Here is a 25,524-nt window from a genome sequence, read left to right as displayed (position 1 = left end):
TAAAAGCTGACTAGAACTTCCATATAACCCAGTGATTCCACTATTTTGCATGCAAGTTTCCAAATACAAAAATATTAATTTGAAAATATATTTGCACACTAAACTCCATTTTAGTTCTTAGTGCTATAGCCAAGACCTGGAAGCTACCCAAATGTCCAAAGACAGAGGAATGGAAGAAGTTGTGCCATATATATATAATGGAAAACTATGCATCTATAAGAAAAAGTGCTATAATGTGGACGTAACTGAAGTATATCATGTCTAGTAAAATAAGCCATACATTGAAGCATAAATATGAGATAATTTTACCTATATGTTGTATATACACAAATAGATGAGGAAATGGATGGTGTCATATGATAGGAAAACTTTGAGTCTGGATCACAGAACTAAGAATACCAGGTAAAGTGAGTAGGGGTACAATGAGGTATATTTATATAACATGAGAAAATTTGTCAGTGGTCTTTGACACTTGTGGTAGTAAGGTGAGGTGAGGTAACTCTGTACATCAAAACTATAAGTATTAACAGTTAAAAATATGTGAAGCAATCTCTACAGAATTGTAAAAATGAGTTTGCCAAGGATGATGGGAGGAGACCTTGAGGCATTGGTGGAGGGGTGCTGCATTTGTGGTTGGCATGGAGTTGGAATATTGTATGCTTGAAGCTATTATTTATATTTTTTACTATAAATCACAGTTTAAATTTTTTTAAAAATTTTTATTAGTGAAACACCATGAGGTACATTTGTAGACTTACAAATTTTTGTGTTTGGATTTCAATTATACAATGATCAAATACCCATCCCTCCACCAGTGCCCATTTTCCACCACCATGGGTCCCAGTATCCCTCCCACCCCCCATAGCCCACCATCCCACCCTGCCTCTGTGGCAGGGCGTTGCCTTTTGTTCTCTCTCTCTTTTTGGGTGTTATGGTTTGCAAAAGAGGCACTCAGTTGCAGTCATGTTTGGTCTATAGTTTTACTCTCAGCATGTTTCTCCCACCCTGGGAGGATCCTCCCAACACCCTTTATTTGGTTCTCCCTTCTCTATCTGAGCTCCTTTTTCCCCTTGCATGTGTGGCTGGCCTCCAAGCCATGGAGCAAACCTACTGGTGCTAATCTAGGCCACTCTTGGGTGTTAGTCTCCTATTTTGTTACATTATGTTCCACAGATGAATGCAATCTTTTTATGTCTATCTCTCTCTGACTCATTTCCCTTAACATAATACTTTCGATGTAGTACCATTTGTATGTAAATTTCGTGAGAGCCTCTAAATTTTAAAAGAAAATGACGCTTATCTTTGTCCTATTAAATGTTATACCAAATAAAATTGTCCTCACTCTAGTTTAAAGGTTACGTGAAGAAACTTTTTTGACCCTGATTTTGATCAAATTGTGTAATTATTAACTAGATACATTTGAAAAAAATCTCAATTTGCCTTGAAACACCGAATCATAGTGCAAATCTAGTTAAAATGGTGGTCTTTGTAACTACTTTTATGGGAAGCAGATCTTAGTTTAATTCCTAGTTCAGAAATTTTAAGTATGGAGCTGGAGCAATAGCAAAGCGGGTAGGGCAATTGCCTAGCACGTGGCCTACCCGGGTTCAATTCCCAGCATCCCAAATGGTCCCGTGAGCACTGCCAGAAGTAATTTCTGAGTTCAGATACAGGAGTAACCCCTGTACATCGCAGGGTGTGACCCTAGAGCAAAAATAAATATTAAGTATTTAATAAGTACAGGAAAGGCGACTAGTTGTTTCTGTTTACCCCTTGCTTATTTAAAAAACTACAAACTCTTATTTTTCAATTTTCCAGGAGTATGTCTGGAGGTGGTAATATCTCATGGAAAACGCATATAAATTTACTGAGGTAATTACTTTGTAAGTATTTGCTTATTCAAGGTGTTTATTTATGTGAAATATTTTATGTATAACTTTTTCTTTTCACAGTATTTTAAAATATAAAAATTCTCATTTTACAAAAAAGCATCCTATTAATTTACATAATAAATATAATTATATATACACTCATCTTCAAAATAATAATTTGCAAATTAATATGAATCTAGAGATGAGTTATTTCTGATATCAAATTACTTACTTCAGTGTTTATAAATCATGACTGCATTTTGTAACCACTTTATTAAATTATTTAACTGTTCCTTCAGGCAGTCCAAGGACACAAGAAACTCTAGTGAACTCGTTGATTGGCTTGAAGAAAATCTGGACTAAAGAACATTTTCATTTTATCAGTATTAGTAGATCAGAGTCCACACAGGAGAGAGAGTATAAAGTGGATGTAACAAAATTGGTTTCTTCATCGCTTGAGAGGCACAAGTTGATTTAGTGGGGAGTGTTCATTTACCTAAGTAGAGAAAGCTTCCATGGATCCACTTGTGTTCCTGGTGCTCTGTATCTCCTGTTGCCTCCTCCTTTCATTCTGGAAACAGAGTTCTCAGAAAAGACATCTCCCTCCTGGCCCTACTCCTCTCCCAGTTATTGGAAATGTCTTACAGTTGGATGTTAAGGATATCAGCAAATCCCTGAACAATGTAAGTATTTTTATGCTCTTCCAGTGTCTTGTAATGGGTAAATAAATTAGTGCTAAATTTGAAAATGATATCTAGTCTTGGCACACTATTAAAATTAGGTAAAGGTAAAGGTAAAGGCCCTCCCGTTGATCGTCGATTTGCTCGAGCGGGCCCAGTAACGTCTCCTTTGGAGACTTTGTTGTTACTGTGTCTGGCATATTATCCAATACGCTCCAGCCCTACTTTTAAAGGTAAAGGCCCTCCCGTTGATCTTCGGTTTGCTCGAGCGGGCCCAGTAACGTCTCCATTGGAGACTTTGTTGTTACTGTGTCTGGCATATCCAATACTCTCGGTAGCTTGCCAGGCTCTCCGAGAGGGGACTATTAAAATTAATCACTGCAAATTTCCAGCGGAGCGATAGCACAGCGGTAGGGCGTTCGCCTTACAAGCGGCCAACATGGCTGACCCAAGTTCGATTCCTCCGCCCCTCTCGGAGAGCCCGGCAAGCTACCGAGAGTATTCGATATGCCAAACACAGTAACAACAAAGTCTCCAATGGAGACGTTACTGGGCCCGCTCGAGCAAATCGACGATCAACGGGAGGGCCTTTACCTTTTACCTTTACCTTACTACAAATTTATTTCCTGAAGTGACTCACCTTTCTTTTGCCATTTTCAATGTATTATCAGAAACAGTAGAATTAAATTATTTGTCGGTAAATAAAAATTAGAGTTTCATATGACAGAATCAATATACTACTATGGCAAAAATTTTGTTTCACTCATTTGCTATAATTTTTAGTTCGGGATAAATGGAAAAGAAAGTGTTTTGTGATTATAGATTTTATGCCATATTCCTCTACTATAGAAACAGTATTTTTCTAAGAAGAACAATGAATATAAATTTACTCTGAAGAGACCAATTAGGCCTGATTTCAACAAATTGCTCTGGAGGTAGCTTAAATGACTAAAAGAAAGAAGGAATCAGCAGGACTCAATGTTGGTAACAAAATTAATATGAATTCTAACAAGAACTTCTGTCTGTATCCTATGAAGACTCAGGCTGCAAAAATTGTGCTTTCATGAGGTTCTGTGTGTGCTAAATTACCTCTGTGATGCCACTATTCTCTGTATTTAGAGGGAGTCACTTCAACCTTCTCATATCTGCAGACCAGCACCCACCCAGGAACTGGTAGTTGAAGAACACTGCATTAGAGCACCTGAATTTATTTACTTATTTATTAAAAGTACATTTTTTCGAGTGCACTGGTTAAAGAAGTAGAAATCTCATGTTTAGGGCTACATTGGTTTTTAAAATTTTTTTTTATTTTATCTCAGCCCCGGTACCCGCATGCCCTTGCTCCTCTGCCGGTACCTTCATGTGTGTGGAGAGTGTCTCAGCATGGTTGTGGCTGGTTCTGGCTTACAGGGCTCTGCTCGGGGCGGGGAGGGAAACTCAACCCGCCCCCCTCCAAGGGGCCTCGGCAAGGAGAGCCAGGTGTGGGGGCAGGAGACACTGCACTGTTCTCTTCCGGGAGCTGGGTTTTATAGTCTTAGACCTCCAAGCCTGCTTGGATCGGGGATGAGCATCCTCCACCCAGATCCTCCAAATTCCAGCAGGCAGGGGTCACACTCACCAACTGCCACCCCCCCATTCCCCATCCCGTGCCATGTAATCCCACCAACGGCCAAGACCCAGAGACTATAAAACCCAGATCCCGGAAGCGCGCGGCTGAATTCGCGGCCACACGACATCTTATTATCTCATTCCTACTTTGGACAAACTGGCAGGCTACCGAATGTAACCTGCCCACACGGCAGAGTCTGGCAAACTCCCTGTGGCGTACCCAATATGCCAAATACCAGTAACAATGATGGGTCTCATTCTCCTAACTCTGAAAGAGCCTTGAATATGGCACTTTTTAAAAAATCTCAGGGCTAGGACGAAGGAGACGTTACTGATGCCTGCTTGAGACAATCAATGAACAACAGGATGATCGTGATCGTGATCATTTTATTTTATAATGTGGTTTGCAATATTTGATTACATTTAATATTAGCACACCATTCCCACCACCATTATATTTTCCTACCACCATATTTCAGATGTTTCCATTCTGAACCCCAACCTCTGTCCCAAAGCAGATCCAAAATAATTTATTTTGTAGTTTTTGTTCACGATCATGACCATCCTGTTATTCGTCGATTGCCTCGAGTAGGCTTCAGTAACGTCTCCTTCGTCCTAGCTCTGAGATTATTTTTAAAAAGTGCCATATTCAAGGCTCTTTCAGAGTTAGGAGAATGAGACCCATCATTGTTACTGGAATTTGGCATATTGGGTATGCCACGGGGAGTTTGCCAGACTCTGCTGTGTGGGCAGGTTACATTTGGTGTCTGCCAGTTTGTCCAAAGTAGGAATGAGATAATAAGATGTCGTGTGGCTGCAAATGCGGCTGCGCGCTTCTGGGATCTGGGTTTTATAGTCTCTGGGTCTTGACTGTTGGTGGGATTACAGGGTGCCAGGGGGCCAGTTGGTGGGTATGACCCCTGCCTACTGGAATTTGGAGAATCTGGGTGGAGGATGCTCAACCCCAATCCGAGTAGGCTTGGAGATCTCAGTCCCAGGACCCTCATGCCTTTGTTCCTCTGTCGGTACCTTCATGTGTGCGGAGAGTGGTCTCAGCATGGTGGTGACTGGTTCTGGATGTCTTGGGCTGCTGGAGCCCTGGTCGTTTTTATTATGAAAAACCACTAAAAATGCTACAAAAAAGTTTCCTTAGAGGAGAGAATGTGAAGATTATTGTATTTCAACCAGGGCCATTAAGCTCTTCTATAAGAGATCGCTGACATGCTGCTAAAAGCTGAACCTTGTGTGCATATATATATATATATGTATATATATACATATACATATGTATACACATATGTATATGTTTGTTAAAATTTTTTTCCCTCTAAGATTGGTTTCTTCCTACTTTAAATCCTATCAAATATGGTACTCTTGGAGTATGTGTGGTGTGAAGTATGAGTTGTCGTGCAGCCACAAATGCTAATGCATGGTCCAGAAATACATTCATTTTTGGATGAGGCTTGGTCTGAGCCTGTGGAGAACGCCCATGAGTGTGACAGTGGTCGAATTCTGGAGGTTTTCGGCTGCCAGGGCTGGGTCCCTTGGGGCAGGGAAGGATCGCACCCGGCCCCTCCAGGACACCCTGAATGAAACAGTCTGTAATAGGGTCCAGGGGCATGGTTATGACGTGTGTCATGTAATGATCCCTTCCGGGAGAGAAGGACATGTGACTCTGGATTGTGGCCCACGAGGAAATTATCTTATAAATTATAAGCCCAGAGATGGCTTATGGGCTGAATGCTGAGTTGACGGAAGCAGGAGGATATGCTCGGGGAATCCCCATTCCAGATTTTGTTGAACCCAGAGTTTTCAGTCACAAAGCTCCACATACCTGGTTTTAAGACTACATTGTTAAGATACTATACCTATTAACAAAATACCAATATCCCCATTTGGTCAGGAGAGTCTAAAGATTTGATTGTATTAGACATTGTCTGTCTTCTTGCTCCTTGCTTCTTGCCTCATTATAAATTGTGCGTGAGCGAGAACTTCTGGTATATATTTTTCTCCTAAGTTTCTTGCTTAGCATCACCTACACCAGTTTCATTTATGTTGTAGAAAAAGATAGGATTTCTTTTTCTTTTTCCTTCTTGTAGCTGAGTGCTGTTGCATTGGGGATAAATAACAAGTGTTTTTATATATGTATATGCATATATATTTATCTTCTAATTTGCATTTTGTACACTTAATATACGTAATTAACATGTACAAGGCCCTGCTTGGATTATGCACCAAAACAGACAGAAGCCATCTCAGTCCTCTGTTCCCTTTTCCTATGTCATTATCCCTCCCTGCTTAGAGGACTCTACTAGGCAATTTGACACCAACTTAAGTAGTAGCAATCTCAGGTAGAGAAATAGTACAGTGGGTAGAGCACTTGCCTTGCATGAATCCCCAAGATCAATATTGGGGATATTGATCCCTAATATCCCATATGGTTTCCTGAGTTCCATCAGGAGCTATCCTTGAGCTCAGAGTTAGGAGGAATCCTTGAGCATCCCCAAGAATGGTCATAGAAAACAAACAAACAAAAAATAGCAGTCTTTTCTTCTCAGAGATCATTACCTCAAGTATAAAAATCTGTGATCGAGAAATAGTTTTGAATGAAAGGATGTGTGGACTGGGGAGGTAACTCAGTGGCAGAACACTTCCCTTGTGTGTGTAAGGTCCTCGCACATGTTTAACCCTGGCAATGCCATAGAAAGAAAGGATGTGAAATTGAGAAGAAAAAATCATGAACCCCTATTTTCCATGTGCCAAGCACTATGGTCTATTCTATAAATTAGTGAACAAAAGAGCATGTACCTGTCCTCAGAGAGTTTAGAGTCCAAGAGTCAAAAGTTAAACACGCTAACTAATAATTTAATCTCAATTATGGTAGGGCTGGAGGGATAACACAGTGGGTAGGGGGTTTGCCTTGCGCACAGCCGACTGGAGTGACCTGGGTTCGATACCTCCACCCCTCTCGGAGAGCCTGGCAAGCTACCACGAGTATCTCACCCGCATGACAAAGACCTGGCAAGCTCCCCGTGACAGATCCGTTATGCCAAACACAGTAACAATAAGTCTCACAATGGAGACCTTACTGGGCCCACTCCAGCAAATAAATCGATGAACAATGGGGGGACAGTGCTACAGTGCTATACTTCATAACCAAGAATGAAATTGCTGGATTATGCAGCTCTATTTCTATTGTAGTTGAGGTAACATAGTTATAATAGTGTTAACATTTATGCTTATGGTATACAAAGTTACTGCAGTTCTACCATCTCTGAAGTGCCAAAGACCCTCAGCCACTGTTCTTATGTTGCTTCTATTCCACTTTTTCCTGCCTCACTCTTCTCCCACTGCCTGATAATTTCAGTTCTGTAGTTTTGTTATCATTGATAGTGTCCATATCTTAAATAGTGCTATAATGAATACAGGTATGTAGATATCTATTGCATTTATGTTTTTGATTTTGTGTTCTGGGGATGGGAGCCAAGGGGTTGAATCAGTAGGTTATAATAGAGCCCTACTTTTAATTTTTTGAGTTGTCTCTGTACTGTTTTTCATAGATATTGGTCCAGACAACATTCTCAATAAATAGTGAGTAAGGTCTCCTTTTCTACCATATTCCTGCTAACATTGTTTCTACTCTCTTTGATTAGGCCATTCTCACTTGTATTAGGTAATAACTTATTGTCATTTGATTTGCATTTCCTTGTTAATAAGTCCTGTCCTGTCCTCCCATTGTTCATCGATTTGCTTGAGTGGGCACCAGTGACGTCTCATGAGACTTGTTGTTACTGTATTTGGCATATTGAAGATGTCAAGGGGAGCTTGCCAGGCTTTGCCGTGTGGGCAAGATACTCTCCGTAGCTTGCTGGGCTCATCAAGACTGGAGGAGGAATTGAACTGGGGTCGGTCTTACCCGAATAACAAAATTTTTTTTTTGGTTTGAGGGTCACACCAGCGATGCCCAGGAATTTCTCCTAGTTCTTCACTCGGGAATTACTCCTGGCTATGCTTGAGGTACTGTAAGGGATACCAGAGTTTAATTCCAGGTGAGCAGCATGCAAGGCAGATGCTCACCGGCTGTATTCCCTCCCCAGCCCCCAAATTTTCATAAATATATTACCACCAGTGTGTCTTCTTTAAGAAAGTGTTTGTTCATCTCCTCTCTCCATTTTATTTACAAACTTGTTGAGTTCTGTGTTTTATGTTTGTATATTAGCTTCTTGTAAGACATATGGTGTACAAATATTTTCGACTATTCAGAAAGGTCTCCTTTAATTTTACCCTTTTGTCCCACAGTGGAAAATAATTTAGTTTGATATATGTTTTTGAGACTATGTCGAAAATAGAGGTACACTGTGTCTAAGTGTATCTTTGTGTTTATTTTATTTCTGAAACTGATCATCTTGATTTATTTATGTATCTCCTTCAATTTAGGAAGGTTTTCTGCTATTATTTCCCACCTAAGCATCTTTGTGCCTTTCTGGTTTTTCTTTCTCTTTGGAATCTATGCAATTTTTTTTCCACTTGATGATGTCCCTTACATTTCTATGCTATCTTTATGCTTGCTAGTACTTCTTTAAACACATTCTTTCTTCTGTGTCTTATAACTGACTGATTCCACATCTAACTGCTCTCATTATGTTATTGAGTGCCCAAATTGTATTGTTGTTGGTTTGTTTGTTTTTGCCACACCCAGCAGTAATCAGGGTTTACTCCTGGCTCTGCTCAGGGATCACTCTTGGTGGGACTCAGGGATGCCAGGAATTGAACCCAGGTTTGCCTCATGCATGGCAAACACACTACTAGCTGTACTATCATTCCAGTCCCTGAATTGGATTTTGTATTTTGGTGTCTGTATGTCTGTGTGTGTGTGTTTAGGGTGGGGGGTGCCTATTCCCATTTTGAAAGTAGGAAAATTAAAGATGCATACACCTATTAAAGATGTTCTGAAGGTAGTATAATTACAACAGCTTTCCCTGACAGCTGCAAACCAGTTGACCTTATCTTTGTTGAAGCTACAAGTTACAGTTTACTCACTGTATTAAGAAATGTGAGGTACTCAAACAGGGAGAAACTATGCTACTTAAGATGGTTGATGTAAAGAAAGGTCAGAGATTGTGCTCTGTGGGAGAACACTTACCTTAAATGCATGAGGTCCTAGGTTTGACCCATGCTTCAAAAAATCTGAACAGAAAGTATAGTTGAATTATGTTATTTTTAAACTTTAACTACTCTATTCTTTAGCTAAGTGATGCGCTTGGATTTTTCTCATATTTTGTCTTATTGAAGTTCTCTTCTACTGTGTTCTCCCTTCACTGAGCAAGGGTCCAAGAGTTTGACCTCGTTGCTTCAAAGTCCTAATCAGGGAATGTAGAAAGCTCTAGTACGCTACAGCGCTTCCCAGATTTTTGTCTCTGTCCATCTGGCAGGTGAATCTCTCAATTTTTTCATTATTTCTGGTGCTATATTAGGCTTGTAAGGAAGATCTGTGTTCAAGAAGTCCTCAATACTAATTAGGAATTCATCATAATAAATTCCAGACAGTGATTCTGTAATTTTGTGGACATATATAACTGCTCATAATGTCGTAAATTTCTTGCAGCTGCCATTGAGACCTGGATTGAGACCCAGGCTAGTGCCTGGCAATTGGTGTAGCATTGAAATCCAGTGGGTCTGAGAAGTTGTTGAGGATTTGTGGTCCTGAGTTTCCAGTAGCAGCTGTAATTAATACTGAGCAGTTCCATATCTACTAAGGGATTTGAGTTTTCCAGACCCTGGCAGCAACTGTAGTAGCAAGGTCATTAGTAGAATCTTGTGATTGAGATTATAAATGTTTGTCAAGACTCATAGCACCATATTTTAGTAGAACTTGGCTGTACCAAATGTTCAAAATCACGGGTGCCCAGAAGCATTGTTCAGAAAAATCAGCCAGTGAGTCCTGGGAAGGGTTTAAGAGTTTGACCTTGTAAATGTGTGAAAACGCCTGCCTGTCATATTTGAATAAGTCTTCTAGCTAGCCTGGGTTTGAGATGGACAATACCCAGATACTCTTTTTTTCTCCTTTCAATTGAATCATCGTGAAATACACAGTTACAAAGCTTTCACAATCAGGTTTCAATCATACAATGTTCTAACACCCATCCCTCCATGAGTATACATTTCCCAGCACCAATGTCTTCAGTATCCCTCCCGCCGCCACCACCCCCAGCATGCCTCTATGGCTGGCACTTTCCTTCTTTCTCTCTCTACATTTGCATATTATTGAGCACCACAGAGTTCTTTTTGGCTTTCCCATCATGTTTGGTCCTTTACCCACTTTCCACACAAATCTCTCTTCCAGAGTGAACCATTCCAACCATCATAGTTATAGTGGTCCTTTCTTTATCACAACTGTCCCTTCCCGCAGCACTTGAGGCAGGCTTTGAATTGAGTACCAATCCTCCTGGCTCTTGTTTCTACTCTCCTTGGACTGTAAAATCCTATATCTCAAGTTTGAAGAAGTCTGAATAATGACAAGGGTGCACAGTCACAAGAGACTATGTTGATTATATAACAAGTTCAAGCTTCCTGGAATATGACATGGATACAAATTTCCCTGAGAACACGAGAAGCAAAGACTAAGAGTTGAAAATTTACAGGGGAAGTTGTGCAGTAATTTGTACTAGACCTAGTGAGGACGGAGGGGATTTGAGGTCAAGATTGTGAGTGCCCAGAGGCTCCAAAGAATCAACATGAAGTGACCTAAGTGACAACCAGGAGTTCAACATCTTATGCTGACAGCCCTCTCGTCTGTTCTGCTGCAGTCAAACAGGTCTCTGTGTGGCTTGAGAATTTGTGGAGTATTAGCTTCGGAAGGAATCTATGCTTCAGTCACAGAGTGCAAGCCACAAAGGGGCTGGATTGAATACAGCAGACAATGGAGATGCTTTGCTAGCTGGCTGGGCTTTGGGAGCACCACAGAGTTCTTTCTGGCTATAGGCATGTTGTTAGCAGTCAAGGGTGGACTGGAGTGGACTAGCCATGTTTGGTTAGTCTTAGGCAACTAGGATCTCTCTATTCCCAGTCAGCTCAACTACTATAATGGGATGGGTAGAGCACACCTTAGGATCTGTTACTAAGGAGATAATTTTCTGAGTTGTTTTCTTATTTGTTGGGCAAATAAACTCTATTAAGTGAGGCAAATCAAACTGCTGCAGGGACTGGAGTGATAGTACAGTGGGTAAGATGTTTGCCTTGCACGCTTCCCACCCAAGTTCAATTCCCAGCATCACATGTGGTCTCCTGAGCACTGCTAGAGTGCATGAGCCAGGAGTAACCCCTGAGCATCGCAGAGTGTAACCCAAAAACCAAAAAACAAAAAATAACTTGTTGCAGGTTTATTTGATGGCTTATTTGATATGATTATTATTTATAACCCATGTATTGTTACTTGGGTAAATGTCTGACATATCCTCGGTCATCCATAATTAGCAGCTACTACAGTAACTTATATTTGTGTATTAAATTCAATTTTTTCAGAGTATGTGGGAGTGTCTTCTTTGACAATCATATGTATCTTCTTTCTCAGCTTTCAAAAGTCTATGGCGCTGTGTTCACTGTGTATTTGGGCATGAAACCCACTGTGGTTCTGCATGGATATGAAGCAGTGAAGGAAGCCCTGATTAATTTTGGAGAAGAATTTTCTGCAAGAGGCAGTTTCCCCATGGCTGAAAGAGCTACTAATGGAAATGGTAGGTGTGAACGCACTCATGTGGAGCATTACTAATGAAGATGGAGAAGATGGAAGGCAGATATCAAAATTGAAGATGCCACCTAAACATTTCTTCCTTTCGATTAGGTCTTCACTTCTATTTTGTATTTCTTCTTCTGATAGGAATCGTTTTCAGCAATGGAAAGAAATGGAAATATATAAGGCGCTTCTCTCTCATGACCCTGAGGAATTTGGGGATGGGGAAAAGAAGCATTGAGGATCGTGTTCAAGAAGAAGCCCGCTGCCTGGTGGAGGAGTTGAGAAAAACCAATGGTATAGATACAGTGCCCAGCTCTTACCCTCTCTAATGACATCCTTAGAAACATTACAGGGACAGTCAATATTTATTCAGGTAGTAGCTGCCAGCTGTTACTCAATGTAGGGAGGACGTAGCACTGTAGCACTGTCCTCCCATTGTTCATCCATTTGCTCCAGTGGGTCCAATTGCATCTCCATTGTGAGACTTGTTGTTACTGTTTTTGGCATATCAAATACACCACAGATAGCTTGCAGGCCCTGCCTTGCAGGCTGGATACTCTCAGTAGCTTGCCAGCCTCTCTGAGAGGGGTGGAGGAATTGAACCCGGGTCGCCCAGGTGGGCCGCATGCAAGGCAAACGCCCTACCTGCTGTGCTATCACTCCAGCTCATAGGGAGGATTTGAGGCAGAAAACCAAGAGATTTTGTGTGTCTGTTGACTGTGTTTGTGTACACCTCATGTTTGTGCATTTAGTGTGAATATAAAAGATTGTTTCATCTGTTTCTTTCTTAGGTCTGTTGATTTGTTTTAAAATAAGAAATCATGAGGAATAGATGGTTTACATAATACATGAATATTTTGACATTATTCTTTAATATTTGAACCTACTTTGAGTACATTGTTTATTATAGATTTTTCAGATAGTCTATTTCTTTATGATCCAGTACTGTTAATTTTACATATCATGGACTTCATTTCCTCCACTTTATTTTTCTTTGTACAATGTTGTTAATATTTCCTTTTTATTATTGTTAACAGCACTGTAGCACTGTCCTGTAGCATTGTCCTCCCATTGTTCATTGATTTGCTCGAGCGGGCACCAGTAATGTTTCCATTGTGAGACTTGTTGTTACTGCTTTTGGCATATCGAATACGCCCTGGGGAGCTTGCCAGGCCCTACCGTGTGGGTGGGATACGCTCAGTAACTTGCTGGCTTCTCTGAGAGGGAGAGAGGAATCGAACCCAGGTCGGCAGTCAGCAAGGTTAACACCCTACCCGCTGTACTCCTCCCATTATTACATAATAATATTATTAATATTTCTGTGAGTTAGGTATATTGTTTTATCGTTTTTTAAGTAATTTCTCTTTTTATTTACTCTAGCTATGATCTCTCAATTTTGTTTAAGTTTTTCAAACTAGTTCTAGTTTCATTGCTGTTTTCTATTGTTATTGTTATTTATTTTATTTATTTCTTCTTTAATCTTTACACTATCCTTTTTTGCTTTAGGCATAATTGTTCTTTTCCTAGTCTCTTGAGAACTAAAGTTACATTGTTTATTTGTTATCTTTATTTTTCCTTTTGGGATATAGGGAGGGCCTCCCAAAATGGATCTTGGAGGTGGGGCACTCGTAGTAATTTGAAACCATCTATATTGAATGGTTCAGAGTGAGAACCTGAGGATATGGTGGTGTTCATACCATTAGGAGCCAGGGACCATCAGGTTAACCCTGGAGGTGATTTGGGGCTTCCGGGGATATATCTGATGATGCTAGGGCATTGGGGATGTACAGTGCTAGGAATTGGACCTACTGGACTAGGTCCAATGCATGTGTACTATCTCTGTCCCATCTTTCTTTTATTCTTGATGTAGCTTTTTATCACTTATAAACTTTACTCTTGGAATTGCTTTTGCTGTAACAAGCCATTAGTGATTTCTTCGTTTATAGCACAGCGGTAGGGCGTTTGCCTTGCACGCAGCCAGCATGGCCGACCTGAGTTCGATTCCTCCGCCCCTCTCGGAGAGCCCGGCAAGCTACCGAGAGTATCTCGCCCTCACGGCAGAGCCTGGCAAGCTCCCCGTGACGTATTCGATATGCCAAACACAGTAACAACAAAGTCTACAATGGAGACGTTACTGGGCCCGCTCAAGCAAATCAACGAACAACGGGAGGGCCTTTATATATTCTTATCAAATATTTTACTGTTAAGGGAATTTGTATGTAAGATGTAGCTCTTACGTTTCTACTGATAATTTTTTTCATGCTACAACAAGCATATGTATTTTCATTTTTTAATTTTGTTTAAACTTTTTTGTTATTGTTCTGTAGCATCACCATGTGATCCTACTTTTATCCTGGGTTGTGCTCCCTGCAATGTGATCTGCTCCATTATATTTCAGCATCGTTTTGATTATAGAGATCCACATTTTCTAAGTATGATGGAAAAACTTAATGAAAATTTCAGTATTCTGAGTTCCCCATGGTTGCAAGTGAGTGTAAATTCCTTTCCTTTCTTGTTTTGAGTTTTATTAGCTCCCCATGCTTTATAATACTGTTTATAATGCATTGTTCCTTTGTAGACAATGTTCTTATGTATATATTGTTCCATGCATGCATGGCATACTTTTGTCTATGCTTACAATATTCCAGTACTATACCTTCCACCAGAAAGTCCTCTTCCCCTCCTTCTCCCTCTTCCTCTCCTCCCACCCCCGACTGTCCTAGACTACCCCCTATAAGCCCTTACCCCTCACTCCTTGGTGGGATCAGTTCTTTAGACCAACCTTCTGGTTCTGTTGCCTTTGATCATTTGCTATTCCCTTCTATGTTTTTATATAACCCACATGTGAAAAAAGATAATTCTGTAGGTTTGTGGGGTTGTGTGTGTGGCATTTATTTATTTACTTGCTTTTTTGGTCACACCCAGTGATGCTCAGGTGTTACTCCTGCCTCTGTGCTCAGAAATTACTGCTGGTGGTGCTTGGGGGACCATCTGGGATGCCAGAGATTGAACCTGATTCAGCTTCGTGCAAGACAAATGCCCTACCTGCAGTACTATCACTCCTATGCCCTCGAGGCAATTATTTTCGAGCGATAAAGAAATTAGGCTTATGATTTCCCAACCACAAACAAATATCAAGTATTATTCTGTAACTAGATAAGATGTTCTGCCTTCTGTTTAAAACATGTGACATGACCACAGAGATTAATTTAACTACTCTACTCATAGTTACTGTGAATATATAGTTGAAATGTGCTGCAAGGTCCTCTAGCACTGTAGCACTGTCCTTCCGTTGTTCATCGATTTGTTCGAGCGGTCCCAGTAACATCTCCATTGTGAGACTTGTTGTTACTGTGGTTGGCATATTAAATACATCACGGGTAGCTTGCCAGAATCTGCAGGGTGGCGAGATACTCTCAGTAGCTTGCTGGGCTCTCTGAGCAGGGCGGAGGAATTGAATCCAGCTAGGCTGGGGAGGCTGTCCACAAGGCAAACGCCTACCACTGTGCTGTCACTTCAGCCATGCTTCAAGGTATCTCCAGTATTTTCCCACTTCTAAATTACTGATTTTGTTTGAGGCTACGAGACAGAATTTAGGAAAGCAGTACTAAACTATAACTATATCAGGATGCTCAGCCTCCCTTCACCTCTATTACCCACAAGACAGGAATCCTAGTGTTTGTGTCATCCAGTATTTCAATACTTTCAACTGAAGTAAACAATAAATAATCTCGCTAAACCAGCCAACTTTCGAACTGGTCGAGAGGGATGGTGAGGATCAAAGAAACTATATACAGCCAGAAACTGGAAGAAACCTGAATGCCCAAGAACAGATGACTGGTTAAAGAAACTTTGGTACATCTACACAATGGAGTACTATGTAGCTGTTAGAAAAGATGAAGTCATGAAATTTATATACAAGTGGTACAACATGGAAAGTATCATGCTAAGCAAAATGAGTCAGAAAGAGAGGGATAGACATAGAAAGATTGCATTCATCTGGGGAATATAAAGAAACAAAATATGAGATTAATACCCAAGAATAGCTGAGATCAATACCAGGAGGATTACTCCATAGCTTAGAGGCCAGCCGGGCATTCTAGGGGAAGGGGCAGCTCAGATAGAGAAGGGAGCACCAAATAAAGGGTGTTTGGAGGATCCTCCCAGGAGGGGAGATGCATGTTGAAAGTAGACTATGGACTGAACATGTTTGCCACTCAAAGCCTCTTTTGCAGACCACAACACCCAAAAGGAGACAGAGAACACAGGGGATTGCCCTGCCACAGAGGCAGGGTGAGATGGGAGGGATGGGGGTGGGAGGGATATTATCCATGGTGGTGGAAAATGGGCTCTAGTGGAGGGATGGGTATTTGATCATTGTATAATTGAAACTCAAGCACAAAAAATTGTAAATCTACAACTGTACCTCATGGTGTTTCACTAAAAATAATAAAAAAAAAAAGAAAAAACTATATACAAGTGGTTGAGAGGGCTGAGTTCTCTTGGAACAGCAGCATTGATCTTTATTTCAGACAGCCTCTTATACATCTCTGTAAGGAAGTTGGCAGGTAAATCATCCATTGTAATCGCAAAAAAAAATTCCCAAGATCATACATTTCTTTAATCATAACAAGCATTGGAAGCATAACTTAATGAAAACAATATTGCTTAGATCAGTAATGGGAAATAAGAACAAGGTAGAAATAATAGCAAATTATACTGAAGAACTCTCTGACCCTTCCTGTGTACTTTTCATCATTTAGCAAGGTGTTATTTCCTGCATATGCCACAAAATCACAATGCACCCATTTCTTATTAACTTCTCTTGCTAACTGAGGATGATGAAATATTAACTTCTCTGTAGGCTTGAGTTAGTGACATAATGACTACTCCACGTGTTAGAGGTGGTGGGACAGAGAGTTATGCCAAGTACACTTGGCCCTCTGAATGAGGTAGCTCCCAGAGTTAGGTTCAGGTAAGGGCCCTGCATAAACAGGCAGCTCCCCGCAAATAATTAATATTTAATGCTTTATATTATAAACATGTATGAATATAGAAAATAATTATAATCTTGATTTGCTTATCAGAATTTTCTCCATCAAATATATCTATCAATGTATAATTTATGAATGAGTAAAACAAAATTTCCCTTTAAGATAGAGACCACGTTAAAAATTTTTTTAGCCAAGGTTTGTCAAATGGTTTATGTCTTCATTAAACTTTTTATTTTTATTGAACTGCAGAGAGAGCTCAGGGATTAAAGCACTTGCTTTGCACGCAACTGGCCCTGTTTTGACAGGAGTGATCCCTAAGCATAGAACTAGGAGTAAGCGCTGACTAGCACCAGGCGAGTCCACTGTAGCACTGTAGCCCTGTCTTCCCATTATTCACTGATTTTCTCTAGTGGGCACCAGTAACATCTCTACTGTGAGACTTATCGTTACTGTTTTTGGCATATAGAATATGTCACGAGGAGCTTCCAGGCTTTGCTGTGCAGGGGTAATACTCTCGGTAGCTAGCCAAGCTCTCTGGGAGGGGTGGAGGAATCCAACCCAGGTCGGCTGCGTGCAAGGCAAATGCCCTACCTGCTATGCTATTGCTCCCGCTGAGTGCACCCCCATGAAATACTAAAGTTTTAAAACTTTTATAACACATTGTTTTCTCTTTTAGCTTTGTAATGCTTTCCCTGCTCTCATTGACTATTTCCCTGGAAGTCATAACAAAGTACTCAAAAATATTGATTTCATTAAAAGTTATGTTTTTGAGAAAACAAAAGAACATCAGGCATCTCTGGACATTAGTAATCCTCGGGACTTTATTGACTGTTTCCTGATCAAAATGGAGCAGGTAAAATGTCACTGGCAATCTAGTTATTTGGTTTATTAAGAGTGATATTTTTTTTTAAAAAAAAGAGTGCTATATTACCAGGGAGGATTCTATGGTAAGGCAAATAATCTTGACAAATTCTTTTGCTATTTATTGCATAAATTAATATAAACTAAATAATATGGAAAGAGTAAAATTAAATTGTTAAGATAAGTGGAGCACAAAAGTTCCTTAGGTACTTATAGAGGAGAGGTGTTGGGAGGAGAGAATTACACTTTAGGTGAACTAGAATCAACTAATTAAAAATAAGTTACAAAATGCAAAACATTATTCCATAATTGAAGGTGGATTCTGATCATGGCACACTTTATTTTGAAGACTAAAACAAAAGTTCAATTCTTCTGACTTTGCTGTATATCTGGTACTTGAAATAAAATTTAATATGTTGTTGGTGAAAACACTTGAGGGAGTTTCAAATAATGAAATTGTATAGGTGGAGAAATAGAAGTGAGGATTGGGAGTGAATAGATGGATGGAAGAGAGAAACCTCTACTGATATAAAATGGCATGAAATGATATAGATACAAAATTGGAGATTAATATCTGTAAGTATGAGTTTTGCATTTTCAACTGAAAAAGACAATTCTTCCAACATGAACTTTCATTGCATCAGGTTGAAAATCAGTTGACCAAAAATATGGTCATATTTGCCTGCTTGTAGGAAGTTTTTAAATTGAGAAGCATGAGTATGCCAACTTTCTCATTTTTTTTGCCCAGGTAACAGGGGGGCTTGTGCTATACCAGGCTGTGCTCAGGGCTTACCCCTGGCTCTGCTCTCAAGGATTGCTACTGGTGGGACTTGGGGAATGATATGTGGTATTGGGGATAGAACCTGGGTCAGCCTCATGCAAGGAAAATGACCTAACATTGTACTATTGCTTTGGCCCAGCTTTGTCATTAAAAAGTTTGTTTTGTCTTTTCTGTGTTCCTCAGCTTTCAATATAATTTTAGGATAACCTTTTCAATTTATGTAGAGAAGTTCAAACTTTTGATATGTTGACTTAACTTTATAATAGATTGAGTTATTTTGGATTTACTAGTTATGAAAAATTATAAATCAAATAATTATATCAAATTATTCCTAGGAAAAGCACGATAAAAACTTGGAGTTTACTTTAGAAAATCTGACTGTCACAGCAGCTGATCTGTTTGCAGCTGGGACAGAGACAACAAGCACTACGCTGAGATATGCTCTTCTCCTCCTGCTGAAGTACCCTGAGGTTATGGGTATGAGCTATATAATAGATACTTAGATTGCAGAAATATCTTGCAAGATTTAGATGTGCTTTCTTTCTTCTTAGAAAGCATCAGTAAATGAATATCTGTATGATCATATTAATGAAAGTATCATGATGGGAAATCTTTATATAATACAAGGAAATGTAGTGCTAAGAAAGGTGAAGAGACTACCGACTACTGGCAATATCAAAAGTAATAAAGCATGATCTGGGTTTCAATAGAGGTTATTTGTGTCAGCCATAACCAGCATCAATTAACTTGGAGGCATACTAGTTTTCTGTGAAAAAGTTCCCTTTGAATAGAAGGTATACTATTGTGAAAGTATATTGTTCTAAAGTCATAGAAGGAATGTGAGAAGTTTTCCTATCAAACTTAAGTGGTAATTTAGAAATCTAGTGTTTATTGGAGAAAATGTATACAGTAAGGAATATGTTTTAAAAAGTTAAATTCAGGGACAAAAGACAGTACAGCAGTTAGGGAGCATGATTAGTATGCACTAGACCTGGATTTGCTGGGTTTGATTCCCAGATCTACATGGTGCCCAGAGCACCCTTGAGTGTATCTCTGAAAGCCCCAGAACACCACCAGATGTGGCACTAAATTTCCCCAGCACCACTTGGTGACTTTGGTGTCCATAGGATCCGAATAGTGTTGATGCACTTGGCTCCTGGCCTCGTGAACACAATGTGGTAGAGGAAATGGAGCCCAGTTCAGGCCTGCTGACAACCTAACTGCTGTGCTCTTTCCAGGCCTCATCACAATTCCTTTCATCATGTAGTTGTTTCCCTCATCTGATGAGAGAGGGTTACTCCCCAGGGGCAGAGTCTATATGGACCAACTCTCAGCCACACTTACAAAGAAAAGGAAAGCATTATTTGCATACCTGATAAGAAAGGTTAAGAATGAGTCAATCTCCAAAATTTAGAAACTCTTCTCTAAATTTGGAAATTTAGTTGTATGTCAGTCAAAAGAGATGATTTTCTAATTTGTGTGCTTTATAATTTTTTTATGCTTCTCTCACTTGAAAGCCATAAATCAGAATTGGGATATAAACTGAGAGAAAATGGTAGGAACAACAGAGACCTGAGAAATCACCTCATATTTTTCTCATATTAGGAAATTTTATTTTTGCTTTTTTTGGAGGGTCATACTGAGCAATGCACAGGAGTTACTCCTGGCTCTGCATTCAGGAATTACCCCTGGCAGTTCTCAGGGGACCATATGGGATGCTGGGAATTGAACCCGGGTCAGCTGTGTGCAAGGCAAAAGCCCTACCCTCTGTGCTATTGCTCCAGCCCCAGGAAAATTATTGTTGTGGGTTTGAAACTTAAAAGTTCCTATTTGGAAATAATTAAAAATGAGGTCGTATGCAATTATAATTGAATTGGAGAGACATGTTGAGGTTCAAGAAAGTACTCAAAGCAATTATGGTTATGTTGCTGGGGTGCATTGTTTATGTCATCAGAATCACATAGAAATAAAGATTTTGATCGCACTTGTGGTGTAAACATAGTGGAGAAGTAGAATCTGGGATTATGAGTTGAGTATGAAGGTGACCTTCAGACGAGCCAATCTGGTAAATAAAAGATGTAGCCACTGTATCACTATATCACTATCATCCCATTGTTCATTGATTTGCTCAAGCGGGCACCAGTAACATTTCCATTAGTTCCTGTCACGTGCTAGTGTAGCCCGATGGCATATTGGGGGCTCTTTCAAGGTCAGCGGAATGAGGACCATCATTGTTACTGTTTTTGGCATATCAAGTAAGCCACGGATAGCTTGCCAGGCTCTGCCGTGTGGGCAGGATACTCTCAGTATCTTGCCGGTTTCTCTGAGAGGGATGGAGGCTTTGGGGGCAGCCTCTAATCACCTTTAAAGTGTTTCAAGTCAGGCATATATGCGGGCAGGATATTTTCCGGGTCCTTTGAGAGTGAAAACTAGACAGTAAGAGGTCACGTGCTTCCAGGAGCTTGGTTTTATAGTCTCTGGATCTTGGCTGTTGGTGGGATTAGATGGGAGTTGGTGGGTGTAATGCCTAGCTACTGGAAGATGGGGGATCTGGGTGGAGGAGGCCCAGTCCCAATCCGAGCAGGCTTGGAGATCTTAGCCCCAGGTCCTGCACACTTGGGTTCCTCTGTTGGTTCCTTCATGTGTGAGGCTCGTCTGAGCGTGTGGAGAGTGGATTTAGTATGGCTGTGACTGGATTCCAGAGGTCTTCAGCTGCTGGGGCTCTGTTCCGGGCTGGAAGGGAAAGTCAACCAATCCCCCCCTCCAAGGGGCCCCAGTGAGGACAGCCAGGAGCAGGGGAAGGAGACTCTGTGTTGTCCTCTTCTGGGAGCTTAGTTTTATAGTCTCTGGATCTTGGCTGTTGTTTGGATTACATGGAAGTTGGTGGGTATAACTGTCAAGCACTGGAAGATGGGGGATCTGGATGGAGGAGGTCCAATCCCGATCTGAGCAGGCTTGGAGATCTCAGCTCTGGGTCTCACACACCTGGGTTCCTCTGCAGGTTCCTTCATGCATGAGACTTGTCTGAGCATGTGAAAAGTGGTTTCAGCATGGCTGTGGCTGGGTTCCAGAGGTCTTCAACTGCTGGGGCTCTGCTTGGGTGTGGGGAGGGAAACACAACCTGCCCTCGCTACAACAGGCCCCGGTGAGGACAGCCAGGCGTGGGGTAAATAGTCAGTAAAAGAAAAATAAAAACACAACACCTACAGATAGTTACATTATAATTTAATTTCCAATCATTTTTAATTTTGATTAAAACAATGTTTGATTTCCCTTTCTGTGATTAAAGACTTTAATTTTCTGATTGAATTTTCTGATGTAATTCTGTTCTATTTAAAAACATTCCAGCATTTCTCTTTGTATTGTTGTGTATGCTAATAATAGGTAGGTATAGACTATCTTGTTTGGCTAATAGGTAATTATATTTATCTATATAATGCAGTTATGGATGTCTAAGTGCATTTCTCTTTTTTATATTTAAATATTATTGAATCACCATGACATAGTTACAAGTTTTCATGTTTGAGTTACAATCACACAATGATCAAACACCCATCCCTCCACCAGTGCACATTCCCCAACACCAATACCACTGGTATACCCCATCTTTCCTACCCTCTCCCTGCCTCCATGACAGACAATATTACCCATACTCCCTCTCTACTTTTGGCTAAGTGCATTTCTTGACACAAAAAATGATGTTGTGTTGTCTATTTCGTGTATCCTTGAAGTGGTATTCAAATATGGCTTGAGTTTTTCTTTTTCTCTGAGTCATGACCTGTGTCTTACAGCTAAAGCCCAGGAAGAGATTGAGCGTGTGATTGGTGGACAACGGAGCCCCTGCATGCAGGATAGGAGCAACATGCCCTACATGGATGCCGTGGTACATGAGGTCCAGAGATTCATTGACCTCATCCCTCTCAACCTGCCCCATGCTGTGACCCGGGATATTAAATTCAGAAATTACTTCATCCCCAAGGTAAGATTTATTTTTCTTATACTGACCTTTTCTTACTAATTTCCCTTTTCACATTTTATACATCCAATTCTTTATGAACTCAAAAAGAGAGATGTACAAAACAAAAAAAATGCCTGGTGCCTACTTGTATGTCTTTCTTAGAATGATGTCTATTCAAATCTGCTCTTTTAAATTTTTACCTTATTTTGTAGGTAGTTTTTAATTGAATGAAACTGCTCACAAAAATGTAAGAGGAGAGAAAGAGGGAGATGTGTTCAAGAGAGAACACAGGTTTCTCCAGAGTAGAAATAAAAAAGCAAAGAAACATAGAGAAAATCAATAGAGAAATGTGTTCAAGGGGAAACACAGGCTTAAAGATCAAGTCTTGTACTCATTTTTAAATTGAGTTGTTTTTTTGGATTTTGTTGTTGTTATTTCTTTTGGAATTTTAGGTCACACGTGGCTGTCCTTAGGGTTACTTTTGGTTTTGTGCTCAGGGATCACTCCTGAAAAGACTTGGGGATTCATTATTAAATGTAGGGGGTCTAACCCAGGTGGGATGTATTCAAGGCAAAAGTCTTCCCGCCTTGCCTTGCTTTCTGGCCCGTTTGTGTTTTTTGTTGATGAGTTGTAAGCTTTTCATATCTTTTGAGTATTTGTCCCTTGTCCTATATATGGTGTTCAAATATCTTCTCCCAGTCAGTAAGCTGCCTTTTATTGTGTGTGTGGTTTCCTTGACTGTGGTAAGGATTTCGGTTTAATTTAACTAATGTATTTTGTATTTTGTTTCTTATGTCATTGGAATTGAGTACCAAAGACATCTCTGATGTGCTGTATATACTGTCTATCTGATGTTGGAGTGTACTGTCTATGCTTTCCTCAATATAATTAGTGGTTTTAAGTTTTACAGCCAAGTTTTCAATACATTTTGAGTTATTTTTTATTCATGGCATAAGTATTTAGTTTCTTTTTTTATAAATAATTTTTGATAAGTAAAAAGGGGTTATTGAATTTTTTGTTGTTGGTTTTCTGAATTCTTTATATATCTTCCGTATCAGCTCTTTATCAGATGTATGGTGTGCAATTATATTCTCCCATTCATTAGGGTGCCTCATATTTTAACATTGTTCCTTTCACTTAGGAAAAATTTTGTAGTTTGATGTAATCACATTTGTTAGTTTTACTTTTTTTACTGCCTTTTGCAATTGAGTGAACAAAGACACTGTAGGCCAATATTCCACTCCTATTTTTCTTCTCTGTGTTTTGTTGTTTCTAATGTTATATACAATACTGTTATCTGTTTTGAATTAATTTTCATTTATGGTGCTAGGCAGTGGGCTACTTTGATTTTTTTTGCATCTTACTATCCAGATTTCCTAACATTTATGGGAAGAGAAATCGCTTGCTGCTTAACATTATCTTGCACATTTCTTCTACCTCCACAAATGCCTAATGACTCAGATTAGATGTGTTTTATCCCAGGGCACGAATATAATTACATCACTGACTTCTGTGCTGCATGATGAAAGAGAATTCCCTAATGCAAAGGTGTTTGATCCAGGCCACTTTCTGGATGAGAGTGGAAAATTTAAGAGAAGTGACTACTTCTTGGCTTTTTCAGCAGGTAATAAAATTTATTTCCTTGGTATATCAGCAGTAAATTTGCAAAGGATTTTCTGACAATACACAGTGCTCACTCTAGGGCTAGTAAAAAGAGTTCTATGCTCATTATCAAGAACACAATATTAGTGTCTAAGCATTTTTTCCTCTTTCTGACACACCTTCATTATTGGGCCAGATCACTGATATTTCGGAGAATTCATTCATTCTTCCAAATTCAGGAGGAACTTTTTTTAAAAAAAGATAAAACATAAGAAAATGGTACTTCATAAAATGGAACAGTGTGAGATAAAACTTGAAATTTCATGATTATTGGAGATTATTTAGCATGAGTATAGTTAAAATATGGAAAAGAATCAGAGAAAATGGACAGATTATCTTATACAAATTAGAAACAAAAAGCACTGCTAATGTACTTGTTTCAGGAAAAATATTAATGGAAACCTTATATATGAAAGCAGGTTGTGTTCATCTCAATAACAGTTGAAAGGACACCTTTAAAAGAAGATGTTAAGCAATGTGTGTGTTATGTCTGTACACTTTTCATCCATTTGTCAAACCATCGTATTTTTTATTCACCCATTTAACATTCTTTAAATAGTTTCTTTAAATAGTCATTGCATATTCTCTTTCTGACAGCCAGAAACAGATTTCAAGGACTAGCTTTTCTTTGTATTTGCTTTTTTTTTTTTTCAGGAAAACGCTCATGTGCAGGAGAAAGCCTCGCCCGCATGGAACTGTTCTTGTTCCTGACCACCATTTTACAGAAATTTAACTTGAAATCTGTGGTTGATCCCAAGGACCTTGATACCACCCCCGTTGCTAATGGACTGGCTTCTGTGCCCCCTTTTTACAAGCTCTGCTTTGTTCCTGTGTGAGAAGAATTGATCACCTACTTCTGCTATGATTTTGTCTGAAAATCTCTCCATGTGGGGTTTTGTTTAGCTCCTTCCTCTTTGTCCATTTCCTGAGATGCTATCTCTGATCTCTCCTCCCCTCACTTCCCCATTGTCTCCAGATTCAAAAACATCCAATGTTCATTAAAGATGGATTTTCAGAACCATTTTCTCAAAACCATGTTATTTCCCCATACACTCATAGAGACAGGAGGAGGATGGGAAAGGGGGGTATCCTGGGGATATTGGTGGTGAGAATGTGCACTGGTAGAGGGATGAATGTTTGAACATTGTGTGATTGTAACCCAAACATAAAAGCTTGTAACTATCTCATGGTGAGTCAATAAAATAAAATAAAGTTATTTCTTCATAGTCTGTAACATTTATATTCTCATACTTTCTAAAATTAAATGTAGCACTATAAAATTGAGCAAGGGATTAGTGTATACCAATAGTCATTTTTTCTTGTCATATTCTAAATTTTAAAAGCAAAATTTTATGAGCCAGTTTTCAAAATTTCTTT

General features: G+C 39.7%; 1 protein-coding gene across 1 annotated transcript; it reads left to right on the top strand.

Annotated features, from left to right (window-relative positions):
- Window positions 1–2,313: 2,313 nt before the first annotated feature.
- Window positions 2,314–25,371, top strand: LOC130029816 (cytochrome P450 2C19-like). The gene is made up of 9 exons (XM_056120843.1): window positions 2,314–2,554; window positions 11,730–11,892; window positions 12,036–12,185; window positions 14,219–14,379; window positions 17,562–17,738; window positions 18,863–19,004; window positions 22,319–22,506; window positions 23,968–24,109; window positions 24,802–25,371. The coding sequence occupies exons 1-9, from the start codon at window positions 2,387–2,389 to the stop codon at window positions 24,981–24,983; spliced, it is 1,473 nt and encodes a 490-aa protein (XP_055976818.1). The 5' UTR covers window positions 2,314–2,386; the 3' UTR covers window positions 24,984–25,371.
- The last annotated feature ends 153 nt before the right edge of the window (window positions 25,372–25,524 follow it).

The sequence above is a fragment of the Sorex fumeus genome, unplaced genomic scaffold, assembly GCF_029834395.1.
Source record: "Sorex fumeus unplaced genomic scaffold, SorFum_2.1 ptg000043l, whole genome shotgun sequence".
NCBI classification, from domain to species: domain Eukaryota; kingdom Metazoa; phylum Chordata; class Mammalia; order Eulipotyphla; family Soricidae; genus Sorex; species Sorex fumeus.
The sequence above is the reverse complement of the archived record's forward strand: the minus strand, read 5'-3'. Positions and strand labels throughout refer to the sequence as shown.